This window comes from Myotis lucifugus, unplaced genomic scaffold (genome assembly GCF_000147115.1).
Source record: "Myotis lucifugus unplaced genomic scaffold, Myoluc2.0 scaffold_530, whole genome shotgun sequence".
Classification (NCBI taxonomy): Eukaryota; Metazoa; Chordata; class Mammalia; order Chiroptera; family Vespertilionidae; genus Myotis; species Myotis lucifugus.
Window position 1 is genome coordinate 94734 of NW_005871578.1, and position 22261 is coordinate 116994.

General features: G+C 37.5%; 1 protein-coding gene across 15 annotated transcripts in view; it reads left to right on the plus strand.

The window, feature by feature from the left end:
* TMX3 (thioredoxin related transmembrane protein 3) overlaps positions 1 to 22011 on the plus strand; it is a 53160-nt gene extending 31149 nt beyond the window's left edge. For 6 of the 15 annotated variants that reach the window (XM_023745282.1, XM_023745273.1, XM_023745274.1 and 3 more), the window contains one exon: positions 686 to 4111. In XM_023745282.1, the coding sequence (XP_023601050.1) occupies positions 686 to 946 (261 nt within the window). In that variant the 3' untranslated portion in view covers positions 947 to 4111. Of the gene's footprint in view, positions 1 to 685; positions 4112 to 11340; positions 11413 to 12496; positions 12674 to 13793; positions 13965 to 20944 lie in introns of those variants that run through there. The other 9 variants (XR_002826552.1, XR_002826551.1, XR_002826553.1 and 6 more) reach the window with 9 other exon arrangements.
* Positions 22012 to 22261: the final 250 nt, after the last annotated feature.

Here is a 22261-nt window from a genome sequence, read left to right on the forward strand (position 1 = left end):
TGCTGGTGCTTACACCTTACCATGCCCAGCCGCATTCTCACTCTTGCTTACATTTCTGCCTCAAAACACCTTAATTTTATGAAGCTTTCTTCTGTTTCCTCAATCCACAGTGCCCTTGCACTCCTCTGAATTTGTCTACGTGGTTCTAAAGAGTTAGTCACTCAGAATGTACTGTAGTTGAAAACCTAACCAGGGAAATTGCTTTTACTTTTTTGGGAGCTGAGAAGACAGCAGATAAATTTACAGAAATTATTAAGTGAATGTGGCCTTATACTAACTAGATAAGTACGAGTATTAAAAATGTCATGTGAAAGCAATGTGTTACACCTTTATGGTAAATAGCCTTCCCAGTGAGCCGAGTTCTGGAGCCAGGAACACCAGCTGCCAAGCACACAGGAGCCATCACACAGACCTTTGTGGTTCATATGAGAAAAAGAAATGGCATAAGAAACGGCATAGCATTTGGTGCGTTTTCTACTGCCCGGAGCTGATTACACTCACACACACACGAGATAAAATTTTTATCTTTTACAGTATCTTTAACATGGTAGTTACTGCAGAAACATTGACATTGAGCAGGTTGGACAGCAGCAAGAGAACAAAGCCTGTAGTGGTTTTTCATTCATTCATGCTGTTTATGTATGAATGCACTTGAGGGGACTGAGCTGTAATTCTCTCTCCACAGTCCATATTCAAGAGCTCTCCGATCATGGGCTGCTTCCTCTTCGGCCTGCCTCTGGGTGTCATCAGCATCATGTGCTATGGCATCTACACAGCCGACACAGACGGAGGCTACATAGAAGAGCGGTATGAAGTGTCCAAAAGCGAAACTGAAAGCCAGGAAGCAACGGAGGAGAGCAGAGAACTGCAGGAGCCAAGGAGCGGACAGTCTCTAGTGCCTGCCAGGCAAGAGCCCAAGGATGTATTAGAGAAGAAGACAGATTGAGACTCTGCTATGATGTCAAATTATTAAAGAGTCTATTTATTGAATTTAGACATTTAATCATGGTCTTTACAGAAGAGAACAAGTTATTTGTATTTTGCTAATATCAACTGCATGGATTACAGTAGTCCTTAAAAATGGGGAGATGTTGGGAACAAAGAGAGGAAATATGTATCTAAAAAAATATTCCATGGAAGTTTACCTTGTACATGTTAAAACAGATCAGTTCTTTGTGCAAGTTTCTCTGTCTGAATATTCGGTGACAGAATTAAGATTCCTGGGCTGAATATTTAAGTGGGTCAGTCGGGTAGGAGATAGTGTTTGATAGAGAAAAATAGGATTCCACCTCCTACCATCATTCTCTTATATTTTGAATACAGTTTATATGGACATAATTAAGTCTTTAAAATGTAGGAACTTTAAGGGGAACCAATAACTTTTTCCATGGATCATACTAAGATTATGAAATTTTAAAAATTTGGTTTTATATGGCATAGCAATTTTATTTTGTTATTTTTAAAGGAGAGAAAATGTTACTTTTTAACTTTATACTTAGTTGTGTTATAAAAATTCCACATTGGCCTAAATAGTGGCAAAAAATAGTCTATGTTTGATCTTTGTAACAGAAACAGATTTTCTTGGAGCAGTGATTATTAACCATGCCTGCGAAGCTGTTAGCAGGCATCTCAGCAGTCACTGTGGGAAAGGAAGGTGTCTGTAGCTCCTGCCCTGCATTAGCCAGACAGCCTGCTTTATTTCTCTGTTTCCTATATTGAGATTTCTAAAAATTTCCTTAGATTAAAAGCACCTGCTGCTTTTTAAAAAGTAATATATGTCATATTTTATGTTTATAGCATTGTAACTTTTTGGTAACTTATCTGTGTATGTGTGTGTGTGTATACATGTGCGCACACACATATATACATATCATATTTATTGGCATACATGTTATGTAATACTATGGGCATGTCTATGTTCATAACGGGTAATGAGTGACATAATCAGCCTGTCAACAAAATCATGCTCAGTGATTTAAGAGGTCGACCAGTTATCTTCTCCATCCTCTCAATTCTGTCAGCCCTCTCAGCCTGTCGTCTTCTCTCTATAATAAGATGTAGGAAATCTCTATCTGACGGAATGCATAAAAATTGGTGTTTTTAAGTAATAGTTTGATATGTTTATTGTAGATTAGTTTATCTTTGAGGTCTTGATTGTAGCTAAGTTTAGAATTTTTATTAGATGGCTTTTTTTCCTTGAGTAATTGGGTTATCCAATATAAAGATTTTTATCAAATGTTTTAAAATGTTCATTCACTGTAAAACTGTAATTTGTGGTCCTGACACTGGAGTTGTTCAGGGTTTTGATCCCCAAGGGCAGTCTTTGGTGATTTCTAATGCCCCACTGATCACAACTAAACTGAAGCTGTGTCTTAAGTACTGAGGAGTTACTAGTAATTGTTTTATTATACCCATGTACTTTATTAGTATGTAATAATTACTAATTCTTAATGTTTGGCACCCTGTTAGTATTTTATAGTAAGGAATCACATACGCAGTCCCAAGGAATTTCAGGAAATATTAGAATGAAGTGTTCTTAAATGGAATTTAGAGATAAATGCTATTAATTTGACCAGTAGATTCCTCTCCAAAGAGTAATGAGGGATTCTTTTGGAAGATAAATATTAATGTTCCTAGGGGTCAGGCTTGTTTTGCAACAGTAAAAAGCCAACATAAATACAGATGCCTCACTTGAATCTCAGCCTGGTAAGGAAGTTAGCTATTGCCCGTGAAGCAGGAAATGATAGAACATGTTACTGCTTTTTGCTTCGTGTTTATCACTATCAGATGTCCATCATTTGCACGTTTTTTGTCTTTTCAAATGAAAGACAAAAGTATCAAATGAAAGACCTCAAGAGGAAAAAAAATTTAAAGAAAGAGTAAAGCTCAGTATGTATCAACAAACAAAAGTCCAGCGATTTTTGTCTTCAGTCTCTGTTATCTTTTTCACAACTCTATACTGTTGTCCCGTCTTCTGTTTGTGTTTCAAAGTGTGTCTATTGGGAAAACAAAATATGTAGATGGTTTGTAAGTGAATAATTTGACTTTTTTTGTACTAGTATTTTGCTTTTTACATGTCTCTAGGATATTGTCAACTCTTTGCAAAACAAATTTAAATTTTGCTCACTGGTATGCTTTTCCCTTCAATGTGATGTTAGAGCTTATTAGAAATGCTTTTTTTTTTTTTTCATTTCCAGAAAAGAAAAAAAAACAAAACACTTCAGAATAAAGGTAGATTTCTTAAGGAATCTTGTAGAACAGATCCTAAATCTGTGATGAATCTTCCTATGATTACATAGAAAGAAAGAGTGGGAATTGCCTTCAGTCTGTGGGCCTTGTTACAGTAGTAAAGTTCATTTCTAACTTCCAAAATGCAAAGTTCTAGATTGTTTGCTGTTGCTGAATCTGGTGTCCAGACAGTTGTCAAAGATAATTCAGAGAGAGTGCGTGTTTTTAATCAAGCCATGCATCCCATGTGTTTGCAATTCTTTTAGTTTGTTTTACTGTGTACTTTAATATTTCTCTAATATTGCTGCTTCTGAAACTTCTTTGACATGGATTAGATCTAGAATTTTCATTTTCTTCTTCACACATGCTTCCTGGTATCTGATTTAGTAGTAACATTAGGAGCCAAATGCCTAGAGGTTGAAGAAGGAGTCTGTATGAGTAAACAATTAGCTGTATTGTTTTTGTTTAGTGGATTTTTGTTGTTTCTTGTGATTTGTTTCAGGGGTTTTATTTTATTGTGTTTTTTTTGTAGGTTTTCTTTTGCTTTTATTTTGCAAAAATAATTTCAATATTTTCATCAATTCAATCTGATACGAAGGTATGACAGGGAAAAATCCCTGGGCTGTTCTTATGCAGAAATTGCCCAGTTACACCAATGTGGGATGTTAAGACAGTCAATAAGTGGGGTTAGGTTTGCCATTTTATTTTTATAAATATCTATTTTTCCTGAATGTGTCTGAGTCCAAGAGTGGGCCAACAGTTTTCTACTTTGGACTAATCTATAAAGGTCTTTTGAGAGTCTGTATTACTAGTTGAACCCTAATATCCTGCCTTAGGACGCCAATTGTAAACCTTTGTTTTTCTAAAATAAACTGAAAACATGTAATCGCTTATTTTTACTATTTATTTTTTCTTGTGACATGAATAATTCTCTGTGCAGGCAAAGAAGACAGCTAAGACTGATCTTCCACAAAGTGTTTTTTCCTTTTAATTGAGTTGTAAGTAATTTGTAATTATAGAGACAATTTTAGAGTTTGAGCAGACTTGAGAAAAGTAATATTCTAATATAATCCCTTTATATTATACATGAAGAACCTGAGAGTCATAGGTTTGATAGATTTTATGAAATTTTGAAAACAGATTATTTTTAAATATTAATTACAGTGTTTAAAGTTAGAATAATTGGATTTGAGTCCATGATCAACTGCTCAATTGTGATGTTGGACACAGTGCGGCCACCCCTCCCTTTTTATGTTATTATAAAATGAGACTCCAGAGCAGCGGTTCTCAACCTGTGGGTCGCGACCCATTTGGGGGTCTAACTACCCTTTCACAGGGGTCGCCTAAGACCATCGGAAAACACATATATAATTACATATTGTTTTTGTGATTAATCACTATGCTTTAATTATGTTCAATTTGTAACAATGAAAATACATCCTGCATATCAGATATTTACATTACGATTCATAACAGTAGCAAAATTACAGTTATGAAGTAGCAACGAAAATCATTTTATGGTTGGGGGTCACCACAACATGAGGAACTGTATTAAAGGGTTGCGGCATTAGGAAGGTTGAGAACCACTGCTCCAGAGCCTCAAGATTTTCTTCTTATAAAATAGCATCACATAGAGGGAATAAATGTTGATGGGAAAAATAAAATAAAAACACCAGATGAGGAGAGTCTATTATGGAAAAACAAATGTTTACACAAATGTTAATTTTAAAATTCATGTTTTATGTTTTATACCAGTGGTTCCCAAACTTATTTGGCCTACCACCCCCTTTCCAGAAAAAATATTACTCAGCCCCTGGAAATTAATTTTTTTAAAATTTTAATAGCAGTTACTCATCGCCCCCAAATGCACCTGTGGCCATCACCGCCCCCCTGGATCGCTGCAGCGCCCACCGGGGGGCGGTAGCGCCCACTTTGGGAATCACTGTTATACCATGGGCTTATCTCTTACTGAAAATTGCTCTGGCACAGGTATGATAGCTTAACAATCTTTCCCACACATCTTGAGGACATGTACAGAGTAGCTGGTTAGAACAGGCTACTTCTAATAAGAGTGACAGAGCATGTTCAGCTGTGTATAAATTCACAGGTATGACAGTCCCCTCTCCCTGCCAAGCGGCTGAGTCGTGTTGCAGGGCTGGGCAGCCCTGGTGTCACACTGCCTGGCTTCCAGGCCCTGCTTTATCACTCACCTGTGTAAAATGGGTAACAACCTCCCTGCTCCTAGGCAAATGGTGGCATCTATTTCATTGGATTATGAAAATTAAGTGAATTACACGTAAGGCATATTTTAAGCATGGCTGGCACGTAGCAACAGCCCCACAATTAACTATAACATTTACTTACCCAACTTCATGTATTTCTCTTCTCACTTCATTTGAATTTATATAAAAACAAGGGCATTAAGAATGTGAAATCCTAATATGTTTTAATTTGCTTGGCCTCTATAAGTTATAACATTTTGGGTAGAAATGAAAAAAATTATTTACTATTGAAATTACACTTAATTACAAAAAACTAAAAGTGAAAAATATCCTGTTCTACACAATTTTCAGATTCACTTAACTGCTTCATACACCAACTATATAAAAGCTGGATAAAATTTTTTAATTTCGTCTGAGAATCTTTTGAATTTTGTGCTTTTAATGGAAATGAATACACTTAAGGGGATATAAGTATCCAGTAGGGTTTAGGTAGATATAAATGTGATTTAGACACAGATTTAGAATACTAGTGGATATTGAATTAAGATAGGAAAATCATTTTTATTTTTTTGCATGTCTTTCTGACAATAGTGATAAGCCCTCAACATTTCTCTAAGCCCTCAATATTTCTCTAATCTCCTATAAACTGAAAAGGTCTTTTGAACAACTGGTGAAAAGTGGCAATTACTGCCCAGCTGATGTGGCTCAGTGGTTGAGGGTTGGATTTACTCAGCATATCCGAAACTGTGACTGTATTGTGGGTGGGTGACAGGCAACACAGGTCAAAGTAAGGGAGAAGTCCACAAAAGGAATCTCCAGATAGAACGGGTTGTCCTTGGGAGGCCCCGAGGTCCCACACTAAAAATATTTAAGCATAAGCCAGCCAGCCGGTTGATATTGTTTCCTTCTGAGACCAGATGGTGTGAGGCTATAAATGTAAGGGCTAACGCCATCATCAGTGCCCATGTTAATGCAGTGCCTTCTCTTTCCAACAAAAAATCCAAAAACATTTTGTCCAACATTTATGAAGTTGGGTGTATGAGGCAGTTAAGTGAAACTGAAAATTATATAGGATAAACAGGACATTTTTCACTTAATTTTTTTCAATGAATCCATTTCTCTGTCTTCATCATTCTGGCCATTTGTTTTCGAGAACTTGGTTGATTTCAATAACCAACCACGTGGGCAGCTTGTTTTCTTCTTTCTATGCTTTAAATTCTTGCTCTTATGTTCTAAATTCACCAAAAAGAGTGAGTCCTCAAAACCCTAGGCCCCTACGCTGGACCCCAATAAATGCAGAACCCAGGCCAGAACCTCGAGTGTTCTCTACCCATGACTTGCTGTGTGCCCCTGGCATGCCTGGTGCTCCAAGGCCTGTAAGTAATAAACTCTTTGTCTCCAAAGTTTCCTAATGGTTATCTTTTGGAAGGTGTCTTGGAATCATGAAATGAACCATCAGGAAGTAGATCTGGGGTAACACTAGTTTAGAAAGGGGAGATGTCAGTGGGAAGCTCACCAGACCCAGGGGAATTGCTATTCCCTCAATCTGGGTCCTCAGGACTCATTCCCTCCTTAGTCTAGGTCACCTTGTCATTCACACCTTTATTAACCCTCCTATCTAAATTAGACCTGGCCTCCAGCTCTCTAACCCCTTCACTCTGGTGCTTTATTTTTTCAATCATGTTTTTATAACATATAGTAATTGCTTACTGACTGCTTATTGCATAAATACACACTAAATGTGTGCACTGAATGGCCAGAGACTTTTATTTTTTCAAGGCTATAGTCCCAGTTCCTGAAACATCCTTAGCATGAGGTATGCATTCAATAACATTTTGTGAAATAAACGAATGAATAATTGAATATGTTTATATAATGATGTATTTATCACTAGTGTGTCAATAGTTAAAAGGTTTTATTTTAATTGAAGATTTTAAGTGCATGTTCTAAAAGTTAATTGCTTAATGCTTAAGCAATCAGAAAGATAAGTAACATAAAAGAGTCATAACCTTTGGAAATATTTTGTTTTAATATGGAAGTTTTTTTTGTTATTTAGTTTAAAATCTAAAATCTTAAAATCTGTGCAGCCATTGAAAATAAGAATAGGTTTGAAGTCAAGAACTATGGAAATTTTAGGTAATGGACAGATCGGTTGTTAGCTCTTTTGCAAATGTAAGTCTAAACTTGCTAGCCTTTGTGTTAGTGACCACTACATCTAAAGTCATGGATTCTTAATCAGTGGTGCTTATCAGAATCACAAGAACATGGATCACCTCAGATGATTTATAAAAAAAAAAAGAACACTTTACCATTCGCAACATCATGGATGGACATGGAGAGCATTATGCTAAGCGAAATAAGCCAGTCAGAGACAGGTAACTATCACATGATTTCACTCATTTGTGGAATATAAAGAACAACATAAACTGATGAACAAAAATAGATCCAGAGACAGAGAAGCATCAAACAGACCGTCAAACCTCAGAGGGAAGGGGGTGGGGAGGTAAGAGATCAACCAAAGGATTTGAACTACTATGCATGCATATAACCGTAACCAATGGACAGACACTAGGGGAGAGAGGGCATGTGCTGGGGGTGTAGAGGTGGCCAGGGAGAGGTCAATGGGAGAAAAGGAGACATGTAAAACTATATGTAATACTTTAAACAATAAAGAATTTATTTTAAAAAAATACACATAAACCCTAGAAAGTCCAATTGGTTGCTCTTGGGTGAACTTCTGCTTGAAGCCAGAACAGGGAAAACAGCCTTCCCCAGTTGATTTTGATGAGTCCAATCTGTGAAGCAATGGTTTAAATGATTATTGGAAGTAAAAGTTTCAGTGCCTTTGAGAGAAGTCATATTATTCATGATTTCCTAAGGAGCACTCAGAGGTCAAGTATGATACAAGAGCATGATATGCTTCAGTAGCCCCATCCTGACCCTGGGGCCCTGGCCAGCTGCAGGAAAGCAGTTTTTATTTTTATAAGCAAAGAAGTACGTGATGTCCTGCTGGGACGATTTACCTCTTTTCATTCTACCATCTTCCCTCTAGAAATGAGCAGTGGCTCAGGGATGAAGTCAGCCTATGCTGTTGAGGACACTCATGATGGGGAGCCCCAGGGAGGCAAGGACCTCCAAGGTTAAACTTCTGCTTGGTCCTCAAGAGTCTCGTGTAGAAAATGAAATTTAAAATATGCTTTGGTCCTGTTTTGCTTCTTCTACACTGCCTAATGTAAGACAAGGTTTGATGTGACTATTAAACGTGCCCCAAATAAAAAAAATGTACCAAGAAGTATAATGGATGATAAAAAGCCCAGAAATAGCCAAAGCACAGCTCTGTAGGAGGGCATTTCTGCTCAACATCTTATAAGCAGGTATAGTTAATTTCTAGATAATTGGACTCATGATCAAAAGCAGTTTTTCCCCCTATGAAACTGTATTGTGTAACTTCAGATGGTAGAATAAGAAAATGAGAGGAGTGAAAGTTCCCAGTCTTCAGTGGAGTGAACCTCATTTGAAAGGGAGAAGGACATAACCAATGCACACAGACACTAAGGGGTAAGGGCATGTGCTGGGGGGTGGGGATGGCCGGGGGGAGGTCAATGGGGGAAAGGGAGACATATGTAATATATGTAATACTTTAAGCAATAAAAATAAATACATTTAAAAAGAAAGGGAGAAGGAATAGCACATGACTTTGGCCCCGATCCTCTGACTATAGTCACTTCTAGCTTTTAAAAACACGTTATAAAGACGTTTTATTGTGTATATTTGAAGTGTCAAGTAGACAAAGCAAATGTGGCTAAATGTTTACAATTGGTGATTCTAAGTAAAAGATGTGGATCTGATGTAACTTTCACCTAGAATCACTAATTGTACTGTTCTTGCAACTTTTATGTAGGTTTGGGAAGTTTCTAAATAAATGGTGAGGAAAAATAGAGTAAGTATTATAGTTAATTCTTGTTTCATTGTGATAATCTTGAATATACACCCAGATATTTTTTTTAAATATCAAATATAATGTAAATATATATTGTGTCTTTGGATAAAATTGCTATGACAGCAGTACACATGGAGTTTTAGATGTATTATATTTCAAATAACTTAGATAAAAAATGGCTATGACATCCAAGGTTAAATTTCTGCAATGAAAAGCTTAATATCAAATATGCACATAAAAGGTTTGGACAAAATTGTTTCATGGGAACTTTAAAAAGGCTCATCCTATATAATGAAAGCCTAATATTCTAAGTGTCCGGTCATCTGGTTGTCTGTTCAACCAATCAAAGCGTAATATGCTAGGCTGCTCAACCACTCACTATGACGTGCACTGACCACCAGGGGTCAGAAGCTCTGACTGGTAGGTTAACTTGCTCCTGGGGTCCAGCTGATTGGGACTGAGCAAGATGGGTCGGACATGCCCTGGAGCCCTCCCGTGGCCCCTCCCTGGCTGGCCAACTTTCCACATCCCTCCCTGGCCCCGATCTGCACCGGTGGGGTCCCTCAGGTCCCTGGCCTGCACCCTCTTGCAATCTGGGACCCCTCGGGGGATGTCAGAGAGCCAGTTTCGGCCCAATCCCGAAGGCCAGGCCAAGGGACCCCACTGGTGCATGAATTCATCTACCAGGCCTCTAGTTAATAATAAATGAACAAATCATGTTCAAAAGCCATGAGTATAGATAGAAAGTTTTATCCATTTCATTCAATTTAGTAAATTACAAATATATAAGCAGACACTGATTATAATTTTTTTCAGGAAAGTATTTAAACATCTGACTACTGTCATGTTAATTATATATACATATATCCTATATAATAAAAACCTAATATGCTAAGTGTCACAGTTCGAATGTTTGACTAGTCACTATGATGTACACTGATGACCAGGAAGCAGACACTCCGACCCCACAGGTGCATGAATCCGTGCACCGGGTCTGACCTTGGGTATGTGTTTAATTATATTAGTTAGTCACCTACTCAGATTAGATCTTTCCTGTTCACTCCTCCTAAGACTAATGTTTTAGAGGAACTTGCTTTTTAATAAAATTAAAAGTTGCTAAAAACCATTCCCTACTCTCCTGAACCAGGTGTTATTATACATGAGAACCCTTAAAATCAGAGTTTAACCTAGTTGCATAACATCTCAAAGCTAGAACATGGTGGTCACCAAAACACATAGCTTTCCCACAGCTTCCAGTTTGCTCTCGGTGTAGAAGGAACTTTTGAGTTGTCCTAAGCCAGTGATGGCCAACCTTTTGAGCTCGGCGTGTCAGCATTTTGAAAAACCCTAACTTTGGTGCCGTGTCACATATAGAAATTTTTTCATATTTGCAACCATAGTAAAACAAAGATTTATATTTTTGATATTTATTTTATATATTTAAATGTCATTTAACAAAGAAAAATCAACCAAAAAAATGAGTTCGCGTGTCACCTCTGACATTCGTATCATAGGTTCGCCATCACTGTCCTAGGCAGACCATTTTCAGATTCCTCTATTGCAGTGGTTCTCAAACTTGGCTGCACATTAGAATCACCTGGGAATCTTTTTAAAATCCTGATTTCTGGGCCTCATCCTCCGGAAATTCTGTTTCTTTGTTATGGGGTGGGGCCACAACATTACTAACAAAGAAACAGAATTTCCAGAGGATGAGACCCGGAAATCAGGATTTTAAAAAGATTCCCAGGTGATTCTAATGTGCAGCCAAGGTTGAGAACCACTGCTCTATTGCCTATCTTGGCTAACTCCTGCTTAGTTTCAGCTTTTCTCAATATACTCAATCTTCTCTTCAACAATTACATCACTGCTTTATCCTAAAACTCTTTCACTCCCATCACTAATGTATGCCTGTTTTGTTTGTTTATTTATTTCTCCAATGTTTTGTTACAGGAAGAAACTCTGAACACAAATGCCTTAATCACTTGTGAAGAGGTAATGAAATGTTAAATGAGATCCATCAAGGTAAATGCATTTGGTAATCTATGTCCTCATCCAATTGAATGAATAAGAGGAAGAACCAATCCATCTATAATCAAATTGTACTGACTCACGTGTATGGCCAGCACTGTACCACATGCTATGCAGAACACAATAAAAGTACTGTATACATTCTTGAACCTCACAAAGCTTGCCATCTGCCCTGGCTGGTGTGAATCAGTGGATTGAGCATCGTCTGGTGCACCCAGAGGTGGTTAGTTCAATTCCCGGTGAGGGCATATGCCTGGGTTGCAGGCTCCATCCCCAGTAGAGGGCATGCAGGAAATTACCAATGGGTCTTTCTCTCCCTCTCCCTTCCCCTCTATGAAATAAATAAAAACCTATTGAAAAAAAAAAAAAAGAAGAAGAAGAAGCTTGCATAGATTCCAAGTGCAATAGGAGCTTGTGGAAATTTAAAAACAATTTATACATTATAGCTTTTGATGATTAATTTTTAAAGTTGTTTTAAAATAATTGTGTACTTGAGAAATAGATATAATTATCCAGTTTTGTGAATGAGTCTAGAGACTATATATAGGAAATAAAGGATGTGCTTGTCCTAGGACTAGTAAAAACTAAGTCTTCTCACTGTTTTTTCATTGCACACTCCTGAAGAAATCTGTGGATTACAATAGATGGTATAGGCTCTTGAAGTGAGTATTGTTTATGAAATGGTTGTTAAAATTTAAATGAGCATTGGAAATAGGGAAAGACGTGCAAGATCATAGAATAGAATTGAGACAGGTGATGGATCAGTGTGGCAGTACTAAATGAATTAGTGTTCACAGTCTGAAGGGTTCGTGTGGAGAATAATGGTGGATAATACTGTATTATACAAACAGCAGTCGATACTGGCTGTTGATTTGCAGTTTCATGTATAATATGTCATTTACTGCTTCTGAAGTTCTGAGATATATTGATGTATAATCGGCAGATATAAGCAAATGACGTTGAAAAATGCTAAAGGCAACATGATTCATAACTGATATATTTCTGAAAGTGTACTTATTGAAAAATCAGAAAAAAAATCTAAATGTGCACTCAATATACCCAGGTTTGTATTATTTAGCTAAAGATGAAATATGACTATCTCAGCAGACCCAGAGTCCATGATGTGATATAAAAGAAGAAAAAAAGATGTCATGGAATCTGAAAAATCATCAGCGGATCAGTGATTTACTGACAAGTCTGTTTGAGCAGAAAGTTGGCTTTAGAAAGTTGAATAGCAGTTTCACATGAATCATAAGTATAAATTGTGAAGAAAGTAATGGTGATTTAATTCACTTTATACTATTTATTCCAAAGTTTTCCACTTGGTTGAAATATGAATCCTCTGAATAAAACTCTCAAACTAATGTGCAAGGACATCCCACCTGATCCTTTATTTCTCCTACTGAGTGATTTATAGAAGCAACCAGAAGATAATAACGTACCCTTGAAATAGGGCTACTCATCAGAAGTGTGATAGCCAAGAGAATAAGAATTATAAAGCACTTGGCAAATCCAAAGTGCTATAGGTATGCTAAATACTGGGGCAAAGCCGGCCAGGTGGGTGGCTGTAATTTGTTAAGCAATTCAGATGATATTTTATTATTTAAAAGGGAACAAAATGTGTATAAGTAGTTAATTTCTCAGTGAATAAATGTGCTATTGAGAGCGGATATGGTTGTGTGTTTGTGTGTGTGTGTGTGTGTGTGTGTGTGTGTGTGTGTGTGTATGTTTCTGGCTTTGTCTAAGATTGTGCACAGAAAAGAAATAAACAGTTCCAGTTATTTTATTTGAAAACTGTATTATGAATAAAGTGGATAGTTGAATTGAATTCAACTACTCTGCATTCATCACCCATATATATACCCAATGCTATGTCTGGTAACTAGAATACATTAGGGGTCCCTCACAGTCTTGAGCTGGAAGATATATATGGGAAAAGTATTGTGGAATGTAGTTAAGACTGTAAGAAACCCAGGCAACTACCCAGCCTATACCTGTTTTCACCCTCAGGGAGTTGAATAATGCCTTTGGGTGAGTGGTTTGTGGGGGCCCTGGAGCGGTCTCTCTGATCCATCTGTAGTTCAGACTGCTGAAATCGTACCTTAGTGATAATTTTGAAGGTAAGAAAATACCTGTCACAAATCTTAGAATAAATTGTGTGAAGCTTACATTTACAAACCATTGACCCAGCTCCAAGAAAATCTGAAATTATAAATTATTAATGTTCTGGTTGCTTGTGTGACTTACAGTAAAGAACATCTCAAAACAGCATTTTGTAAAAAGTAGGAAGGGCCCCACTGTTGTTGGTATCCGCTCAGAGGATCTTTTCTGCTGGGTGACATAACACTGTTTTTTTCCTAATAACACCTCTGCAGGTTCATACACTGACATGTTGCAGAGCTTGTTATCAACCTGGTCATCGAAGTGGGAGTCATAGAATATTCTCAACCTCCTGAAGAGGAAAAGAAAACTCTTCAAGGCAATTCCTTAATTTTTAACCAAAAATATCCTAATTCCTAATAAATGATAAATAATGTTTATAGCTTGCCATATTTCAAATGTTTCTCTTATTATAAAATAGATTGCTGTTATCTTGTAGTCCAATAAATAAATATATCCGCCCTAGCCATTTTAGTTCCGTGGACAGAGCGTCGGCCCTCAACTGAAGGGTCCCCAGTTCCATTCTGGTCAAGGGCTTGTATCTCTTTTGCAGGCTCGATGGGAGGCATGTGTGGGAGGCAACCAATCGATGTGTCTCTCTCACATCGATGTTTCTCTGTCTCACCCTCTCCCTTCTACTCTCTAAAAATCAATGGAAAAATGTCCTCAGGTGAGGATTAACAATAAATAAATAAACAACTTCCTTAATTTTAGTCTTTTGTCAATTAAAATGACCAATATTTGATTACTCTGGTATTGGTCTTAATTCATAAAGAAATTCATTCTGATAACTTTTTTTTCTTAATCTATGCAGTTATTTCAGTCTCATTATTTGCACTCATTTTGTTCCGACTTGAAATTTTAGGATCAGCTCTTGACATCGGATTAATTAAAAACCAGACATGCAGCTTAGGTTATTTTCAAGAGGAAAGGAAAGGAACTCTATGGTGTGCTAAGAACTTCTTCCCATTGTTTATACTTATTTTTTTTAAATGGAATCCTGGCAGCAAATAATACCACAATCTGTAAATAATAACCTTTTGGGGATGACTAGAGGGGCAGCAAATTGACAACGGCGCTTATAATTAATAGTGTGGGAGTCAGTAATGTTACATGAATTATTTAGTTTTATATTTCCGTTAGGAAAAAAAAAATCCAGTGTTTGAGCACACAAACATTCTCATTACATCCTGTCACTCAGCTCTAACCGTACCTTATTGGGTGGTTATTTAGAGAAAGATTTTATCTGGGGACAAAAATACCAATTCTGTGTGTGGCTCTCCAATAAAACAAAGCAAAACTCTGAAAGAGCAGGTTTCCAGGGAGAAGTCAACCCCCTTGGCTCTCCAGTGAAGTTTATTATCTCTAAGCCACACTGAGCAATATTTCTTAAATCAAGTGGCAGCTCTGCACAGATCCTCCTGAAAGAGTGGGCAGAATCAGTGCAATGATATTAACCCAAAGTGTGTTGACCGATGGGTGAGGAGCTCTGTTGAAGATTTTGAATTCATTATGGGTGAGCAAACCCGGGCCTTCCTTCGACTATTCTTTCCTTCCCAGCTCTCCAACAGCTCAGGGCATGCTGAGAACCCAATGGAAACATAAAAAAAAGCAGTTTAAAAAGGCAACTCCTGATCTCACTTAACTGTGGAATATGAAAAATCTGAACTTGTGAAAACAGAGAGGAGAATGACAGTTAGCAGGAACTGGGTGGTGGGAGAATTGCGGAGATGGTGTTGAGGAGTACCAATCCTTTAACTAGTAGATAAATCAGTCCTGGAAATTTAATACACAGCATAGTGATTATAGACAATAATACTGTATTGGCCTTTTCCAACACACCTCCCTCTGACCTACCTTGTAATGACATATTTATTTTGTGATCAAACCAGTAAATAATTCTAAGTTTGTTCCACCTAAAAATTAATCTCTGCTATTATATGCAAATTATTAGTTAAAATTCAGGATATTTTTATATTTTAATGTATTATGTCCTCCTGATTTGATGCATACTTGTAAAGGGAATGCAACTCAATATTTCAACCGTTTCATAATCTGTGTTAGTTGATATGGTAATTTGATACTTTTATATTTATTAGAATGATGATGATTATCATTGGTCTTATTGATATTTACTTGATATTCTCTATATGTTCCATTTTTTTGTTTCATATTTTTCTTTTTATTTCAGACTTTTGTTCAATTGTTAGAATTTCCTCTATTGTTTTTTATTCCTCTAATGAGTTTGGAAACAGAATGATATTAAATCAAATATATGGTTATTTTTAAAAAATTGGAGAATCTTTATCTTGAACATTATACCAATATATTTGGAATTTCATATTTTTAGATCAAATGGATAATTTCTGAGAAAATATAAAGTATGAAAAAATAGAATACAATATGTCAAGCATATAGGGCCAAAAATCATAGAAGTTATTTAAGAAGTATTCTAGTTTGATCTATAATTCTGGAAATTGGCTTCATTACCAGTAACTTAAATGGAAAGTTCTTCCAAACTTTCAATTAAAGTTAATTTCCATTTTATTAAGTCTTCTGGATGACAGGAAAAGGTAGACATTTTCTCAGTCGATATGTGTATCCCCTATCCCTAAAAAAAACAAAAATAAAATTAATAATAAAGTAAATACAGTCCACACTTAATTGTAAAGAAAGATGTAAATTCACTCATGCATTTAAAGAACTACATAGTGGCAAAATAAAGTTTATCTTAACCCCCTGGAACTGTGTATTTTTAAATAATGGAATTTATAGATGAACACGGTCTAGACCCAAGGCCATATCTCATAGGAATGTAATGAGGTCCAGCAAGTTACCAAGGTGCTAGTCTACAGAAGCACTAATAGTTTTGCATGTCTGTCTGTTTTTCTTTATTTGGGTTTTCTCTTGTCAGCAAAATGAACTAATTAGGGTATTACTCTAAACCTGGTTTCAAGCCCAAATTTGTTAGAGATTATAGCCTGCAATTTTAGTGTTTCCTTTTTCTTTTTGGATCAATTCCAAGTGAACTTTTTCTGTTTATTAACCGTAGGTTTGACTGGAAGCAGAAAAAAAAAAGATCTAAAGAAAGAAACCCATGAATCTTCTTACTATTTTGCCATCAGCAGAAAATGCCATGTCATGAGGCAAACTTGAAGACTCACATTAAGTGAAGGGAGGACACTTACTGAAGTGTATTAATGTAGCACCTGTATCTTATCAAAGAACCCAAAGATTAAACCATCTAACTCTTAAAAGTATTAAAAACATGCAAAATAGAGCCAGCAATATAAGGTAGTCCCTTCCAGCTGACTGCATTTTATTTGTGAAGTGTATAAAATGTTTTCACACTCTGAAATCATTTTCAGATATTCAACAATTTCCTGAAATGGTTAGCAGTTCCTTTAAAGAGGTAATCACCAGCCCTTGAGCTATATGACATAAAAATGTGCATATACAAGGACTATTTTCAAAGGGCAGAATACAAATAGATCTGCTTATGCCCCACACATCATCAAACAATTGCTTTTTCCTAATACATGTTCTGCTGGAGAAAGGCATACGATTCTAGTCCATTCCATTATTTAATTCCAGATGACTCACTCCAGTCTCAAAACTTCTGAAATGAATCCTTCATTTAAGGGCAATTACATATGTAAATATATATATATATATAGTCATTTAACTTTAGTTACCATGTGTTGAGCATTCTGATTAGAACCAGCATCTTCCTTTTGATGCATGCAGTCACTTCTTTTAATATGAAGATAGCAAAAGTCTTTTGAAGTTTCCAGGAAAAATACATCTACATGAACAGAAAAAAATCCATCACTTGGTTTTGTTATTAAATGATTTTTCTTTGTGCTTCCACATCTACATCTACCTTTTATAATTGCATGCTTTTCCCATACCGTATTACCCCTACATGAATATGTATGTTTGTCTTTCATGGGGATACTGTCCCAGCTCAGGTTCCAGACATTCATCATGGCTGTTAAGAAATTGCCATTTGGACTAAACTCAGTCCCTGTATTAGTCTGCAAAGGCTGCCATAAGAAAGCAACACTGACTGGTGGCTTAAACAACAGAAATTTATTTTCTCCCAGTTTTGGAAGCTAGAAGTCTGAGGTCAAGATGTCTACAGGGTTGGTTCCTCCCAAGGGTCAGGAGGGCGAGTTCTATTCAGGCCTCTCGTCTTGTAGAAGGCCATGCTTGCTCTGTTGTCGCCTCATCTTTCTGTCAGTTGCTTTGTTCAGATCTTCCTATGCTTATAAAGACACGAGTCATATTGGATTAGAGCTCACTCTAATGACCTCAACCTAACTTAATTACCTCACCAGAGACCCTATCTCCAAACACTGTCACATCCTGAGGTGCTGGGGGTTAGCATTTCAGCACATGAATTTCAGGCTAGGCTTTTGTTACAGGGGACTTGGGAGTAATCTCTGAATAGGACATGAAACTTTTGACAGGACTAAGGAATTATTTTTCCTTCCTGGTAAAGCACAAAGCTAGTAGATTATCTCTTGCTCTTAAACATGGTTGGTATTGTCTTTATGCACTTCTTAAAACACAATTGCAAATGGCCCTGAGACTGAATAAAATTTGTACATTGCTGTTTAAACCCCTCTGTTTAGGAATCAACTTGATTCTGTTTTTGGTTTATACGCCTTTAACAAGAGATATAATATAAAGCTTTCTGCTTTATATTTCCAATGACACAAGAGAAAATAGTCATGGGATTTTACCCTGGATCCCCAGCTTTTTCCTCCTGAAAAGGAATATAATACGAATAAAGTTTGTCACTTAGCCACATAAATAGAGCTAAAGGAAATTGCAATTGGATGCCCTTATCAATCATCAGCCATGAGTTGGGATCCTGGCAACCAAGTTTATTTACTATTGTTACTAGTAATAATAACTCATGTCTTATATTATTTTTGGTGTTTTTTAATTCCTTCCATCATTTTTTCTGATACTTGAATCTGTTTTTTTCAGTTTTATTGAGGTATAATTGACAAGGACAAGTGTAAGGAATTTCACATGTATGACGTGATGATTTGATCTACATGAACATTGTGATTGGATCACCCCATCCAGTTAATTAACACATCCATCCCCTCACACATTTACCTTTATGTTTTTGGTGACAACACTTACATTCTACTCTTGTAGCCAATTACAGTGTGGTGTTATGAAGTATTAGCACCACGTTATATGTTAGATCCTCAGACCTTATTCTTAATTATATAAGCAAAAGTTTGTACTTTTTACCAACCTCTCCCTTTTTCTCCCACCTCCTGTTTCTGGTAACCACTTTTCTCCTCCCAATTTCTATGAGTTTGACTTCGTAAATTTTTTTGAGATTATGAGTTTCAGTGACAATTGTGTAACTATGCTGTGTGAAAACTATAAATCCCTGGATAAGTGCAAATATTGCAACCTACAATGTTATATAAAGTTTCCAAATTATTTTGCCAGTTGTCTTCTATCTTTAGACTTTGCCTATGATGTTTACTGAGATGTGAAGAATTTTCACTTTTGAATTCTGTAACTATATTAGTCTGCCTTTTTAAAATTTTTATTTTACTTGACTTTTTCCATCACCATTTATCCCCTCTATGCCATCTTCCACCTCCCCCCACCTTGATCACCACACTGTTGTCTATGTCCATGAGTTCTCTTTTTTTCTTTTTTGCTCAGTCCCCACCACCACCAGAGCTGTCTACCTGTTTTCTATGAGTCTGTCTCTATTTTGTTTAATAGTTCAATTTGTTCATTAAATTCCACATATGGTACTTGTCTTTCTCTGACTGGCTTATTTCACTTAGCCTAATGTTCTCCAGGTCCATCCTTGCTCTTGCAAAGGGTAACACTTTCTTTGTCTTCACAGCAGAGTAGTATTACATTGGGTAAATGTACCACAGTTTTTTTATCCATTCATCTACTGATTGACACTTGGGCTGCTTCCAAATATTGATTATTGTAAATAATGCTGCAATGAACATAGGCGTACATATATTCCACCAAAAGCAATGAGAAAAAGAAGGGTAGGTAATCCACCCTTTTCCCCCTCATTGCTATTGGTGTGGTAGTATTGTGATGTGCATTGACTTCCATGTAGAGAAAATGGCTTTTCTGAACATGCATGATGTTGTAATATTTAAAACATAAAACAAAGTTGAAAACAATATAAATATGAGTACAGTTTGCAAAAAAAAAATGCAAAAACCCAAAAAGAAAATTACTGACTTTCTAAGGTTACTACGGTATGGCAAAAACCATATGAGAGTGGACCGTCCTTGAAAGGCTTAAGAGAAAAAAGAGAAGTGAAAATAACAGCTACCTTCGAGGTACTGTGACGTTAGCTAACAGCAGAGCATGTTAAAACCATAAATCACTCTGCAAATGCAAAGTGTTATAACTCACAGTGACAGATGAAGGTGGTATCTCGAGATAGAGTCTGCTCATGGTTCTACATGTGCAAATAATGCATTTCCTCCAAATGGAGCAAAAATAGAAATGGAGGTAAATTGCCCTCTTTCTGCGACGTGTATTTTGCATCAATCGAATCTATCACACAGTGGAGTACAGTGAGAGGCCATATGCACACGAGCAAAGGAGTATTTGCTATGAATCTTTTATCTGAATTGTACTTGGAGGGAGAATCTGTTGTATGACTTCATAGTCATGCCATAGCTGTACTCAGCCTGATGATGCTCTTTCGTTTCCAGCTTTGGTCTAGAATGAGTTTTGCTCATCTTTAGAAATCAGATCCACTTTCAGAAGATGAGAACGCCCCAATTTTACAAATGCGAAATTGGAGAGAGTTTGGAAAACACACAATTTGTAATACTTGAGTTACACAAGTGACCTTCCTATGTCTATGGCAGACTACTTTGAATTGGACACTTATTTTTATACAAAACTTTACTTCCTTTATTTATTAAACACTTACTGAGCTTGCTGTGAGTACAACAAGTCAGCCAAGCATACTGAATGCAAACATTTAATAATTCAGAGTTGCAACCTTGGTGCAGCTTATGCCAGTGTGTTTGTGAATATCCTTGTATGTTCAAAAACCTCTTGCTATGTGATAGTCAGGATTCTGGACAGTAAGGCATACACAGACAGATCTGATACTTACTGGCCCTGTTGCTTTTCTAAGCCTTAATTTGAAATCTGTAAAATAAGTTATTTACTCACATGTTGGTTTTGAGAGGTACCCAAGGGGATAAAATTAAATTCTTCACCCCAATGACAGGTACATAGTAAGCACTCAATCAATAACCACATGAGATTTTTAAAGATTTTTTTTGTCAGAACATTTTTTAACTGCTCATATTTTTGTGTTTATTTTCCTTAGTTTGGAGGAGCAACAAGATACTTATTTCCATACATAGATGTCACTTCTATATCATCTCCCACAGACTTAAAGATGCATTCCATTTGTTCAATCCATGTTTAATGAGCAACCACTTAATGCAAGAAAACTTTATGTGTTAAAATATTGAAACCTCTCAAGAAAGCCGAGAAGTAGGTATGGATGGCTTCATTTCACAAGGGGCGAAGCTGAGCCTCGGAGACGTTGGTTGGCGCACCCTCCTCCACACAGAGTTGACACTTGAAGAAAAGGTGCCTCTAACGTGGAAGCCCCTGCTCTGCTGAGTACCACACAGTGTCTCCCCGTCTCCCCTTTCATCGGAGTCAGAAGGTAAGGATCAGAGCTGCGGCGGCTTCTGTCTCCACGCCCACGTCATTGTGAGCTGGCTGTTCGGCCGTTGGCGCCCCTACGGCTCGGTGACCACGCGCCCCCACGGCTCGGTGACCACGGCGGTGACCACGGCTCGGAGACATGGCAGCGATGGCTGCGCTGTGCCGGAAGGCATGGGACTACGTGAAGACCTAGGAGTTTCGGGATTATGTGACCAGCACACACCTTTGGGGTCCCGTATTCAACTGGGGCCTGCCGCTGGCTGCCTTTAAGGACATGAAGGCGTCCCCGGAGATCATCAGCGGCCGCATGACCACGGCGCTCATCTTCTACTCGCTGGCCTTCATGCGCTTCGCTTACCGCGTGCAGCCCCGCAACCGGCTGCTGATGGCCTGCCACGGCACCAACGTGGTGGCGCAGAGCGTGCAGGGCAGCCGCCTGCTCATCCACCGCTACGGCGGCGGCCTGAAGGCGGCTGCTGACACCGACATGGACACCAACGCCGACACCAAAGCCGACACCGACACCACGGAGTGTGAGAGCGAGTGCGTCTGCGACCCTGGGGATAGCGGCTTCTTCTAGGTGGCCGCCGGCCCCCACCTGCAGGCCCCGACATGAGATTCATAAAGGCTGAGACGGCCCCATGGAATCTTGGCAGCTTGCCAGCTCCGAACTGTTATTCTTCCGAAAGACGAATAAAAGTTTGGGTTTGACTCTAAGATAGTGCAAATCTCATTTAAACCTGCAGGTTGGTTAATAAAAAATAGAAAGTAGCACAGAAAAAAAATAGAGAAAAAGATAAGGATTTGAATATCAATTGTGTAATTGTGGTGGGTTTTTGTTGTTGTTTTTTAAGCGTGCCACTGGAACTATAGTTCCAAGCAGGCAAGAACTTTTAGGTGTACTCTATGGTCCCAAATAACTCCTCAGTAAACTTTGGTTGGATAAATACCTGGAATATAAGAAGCT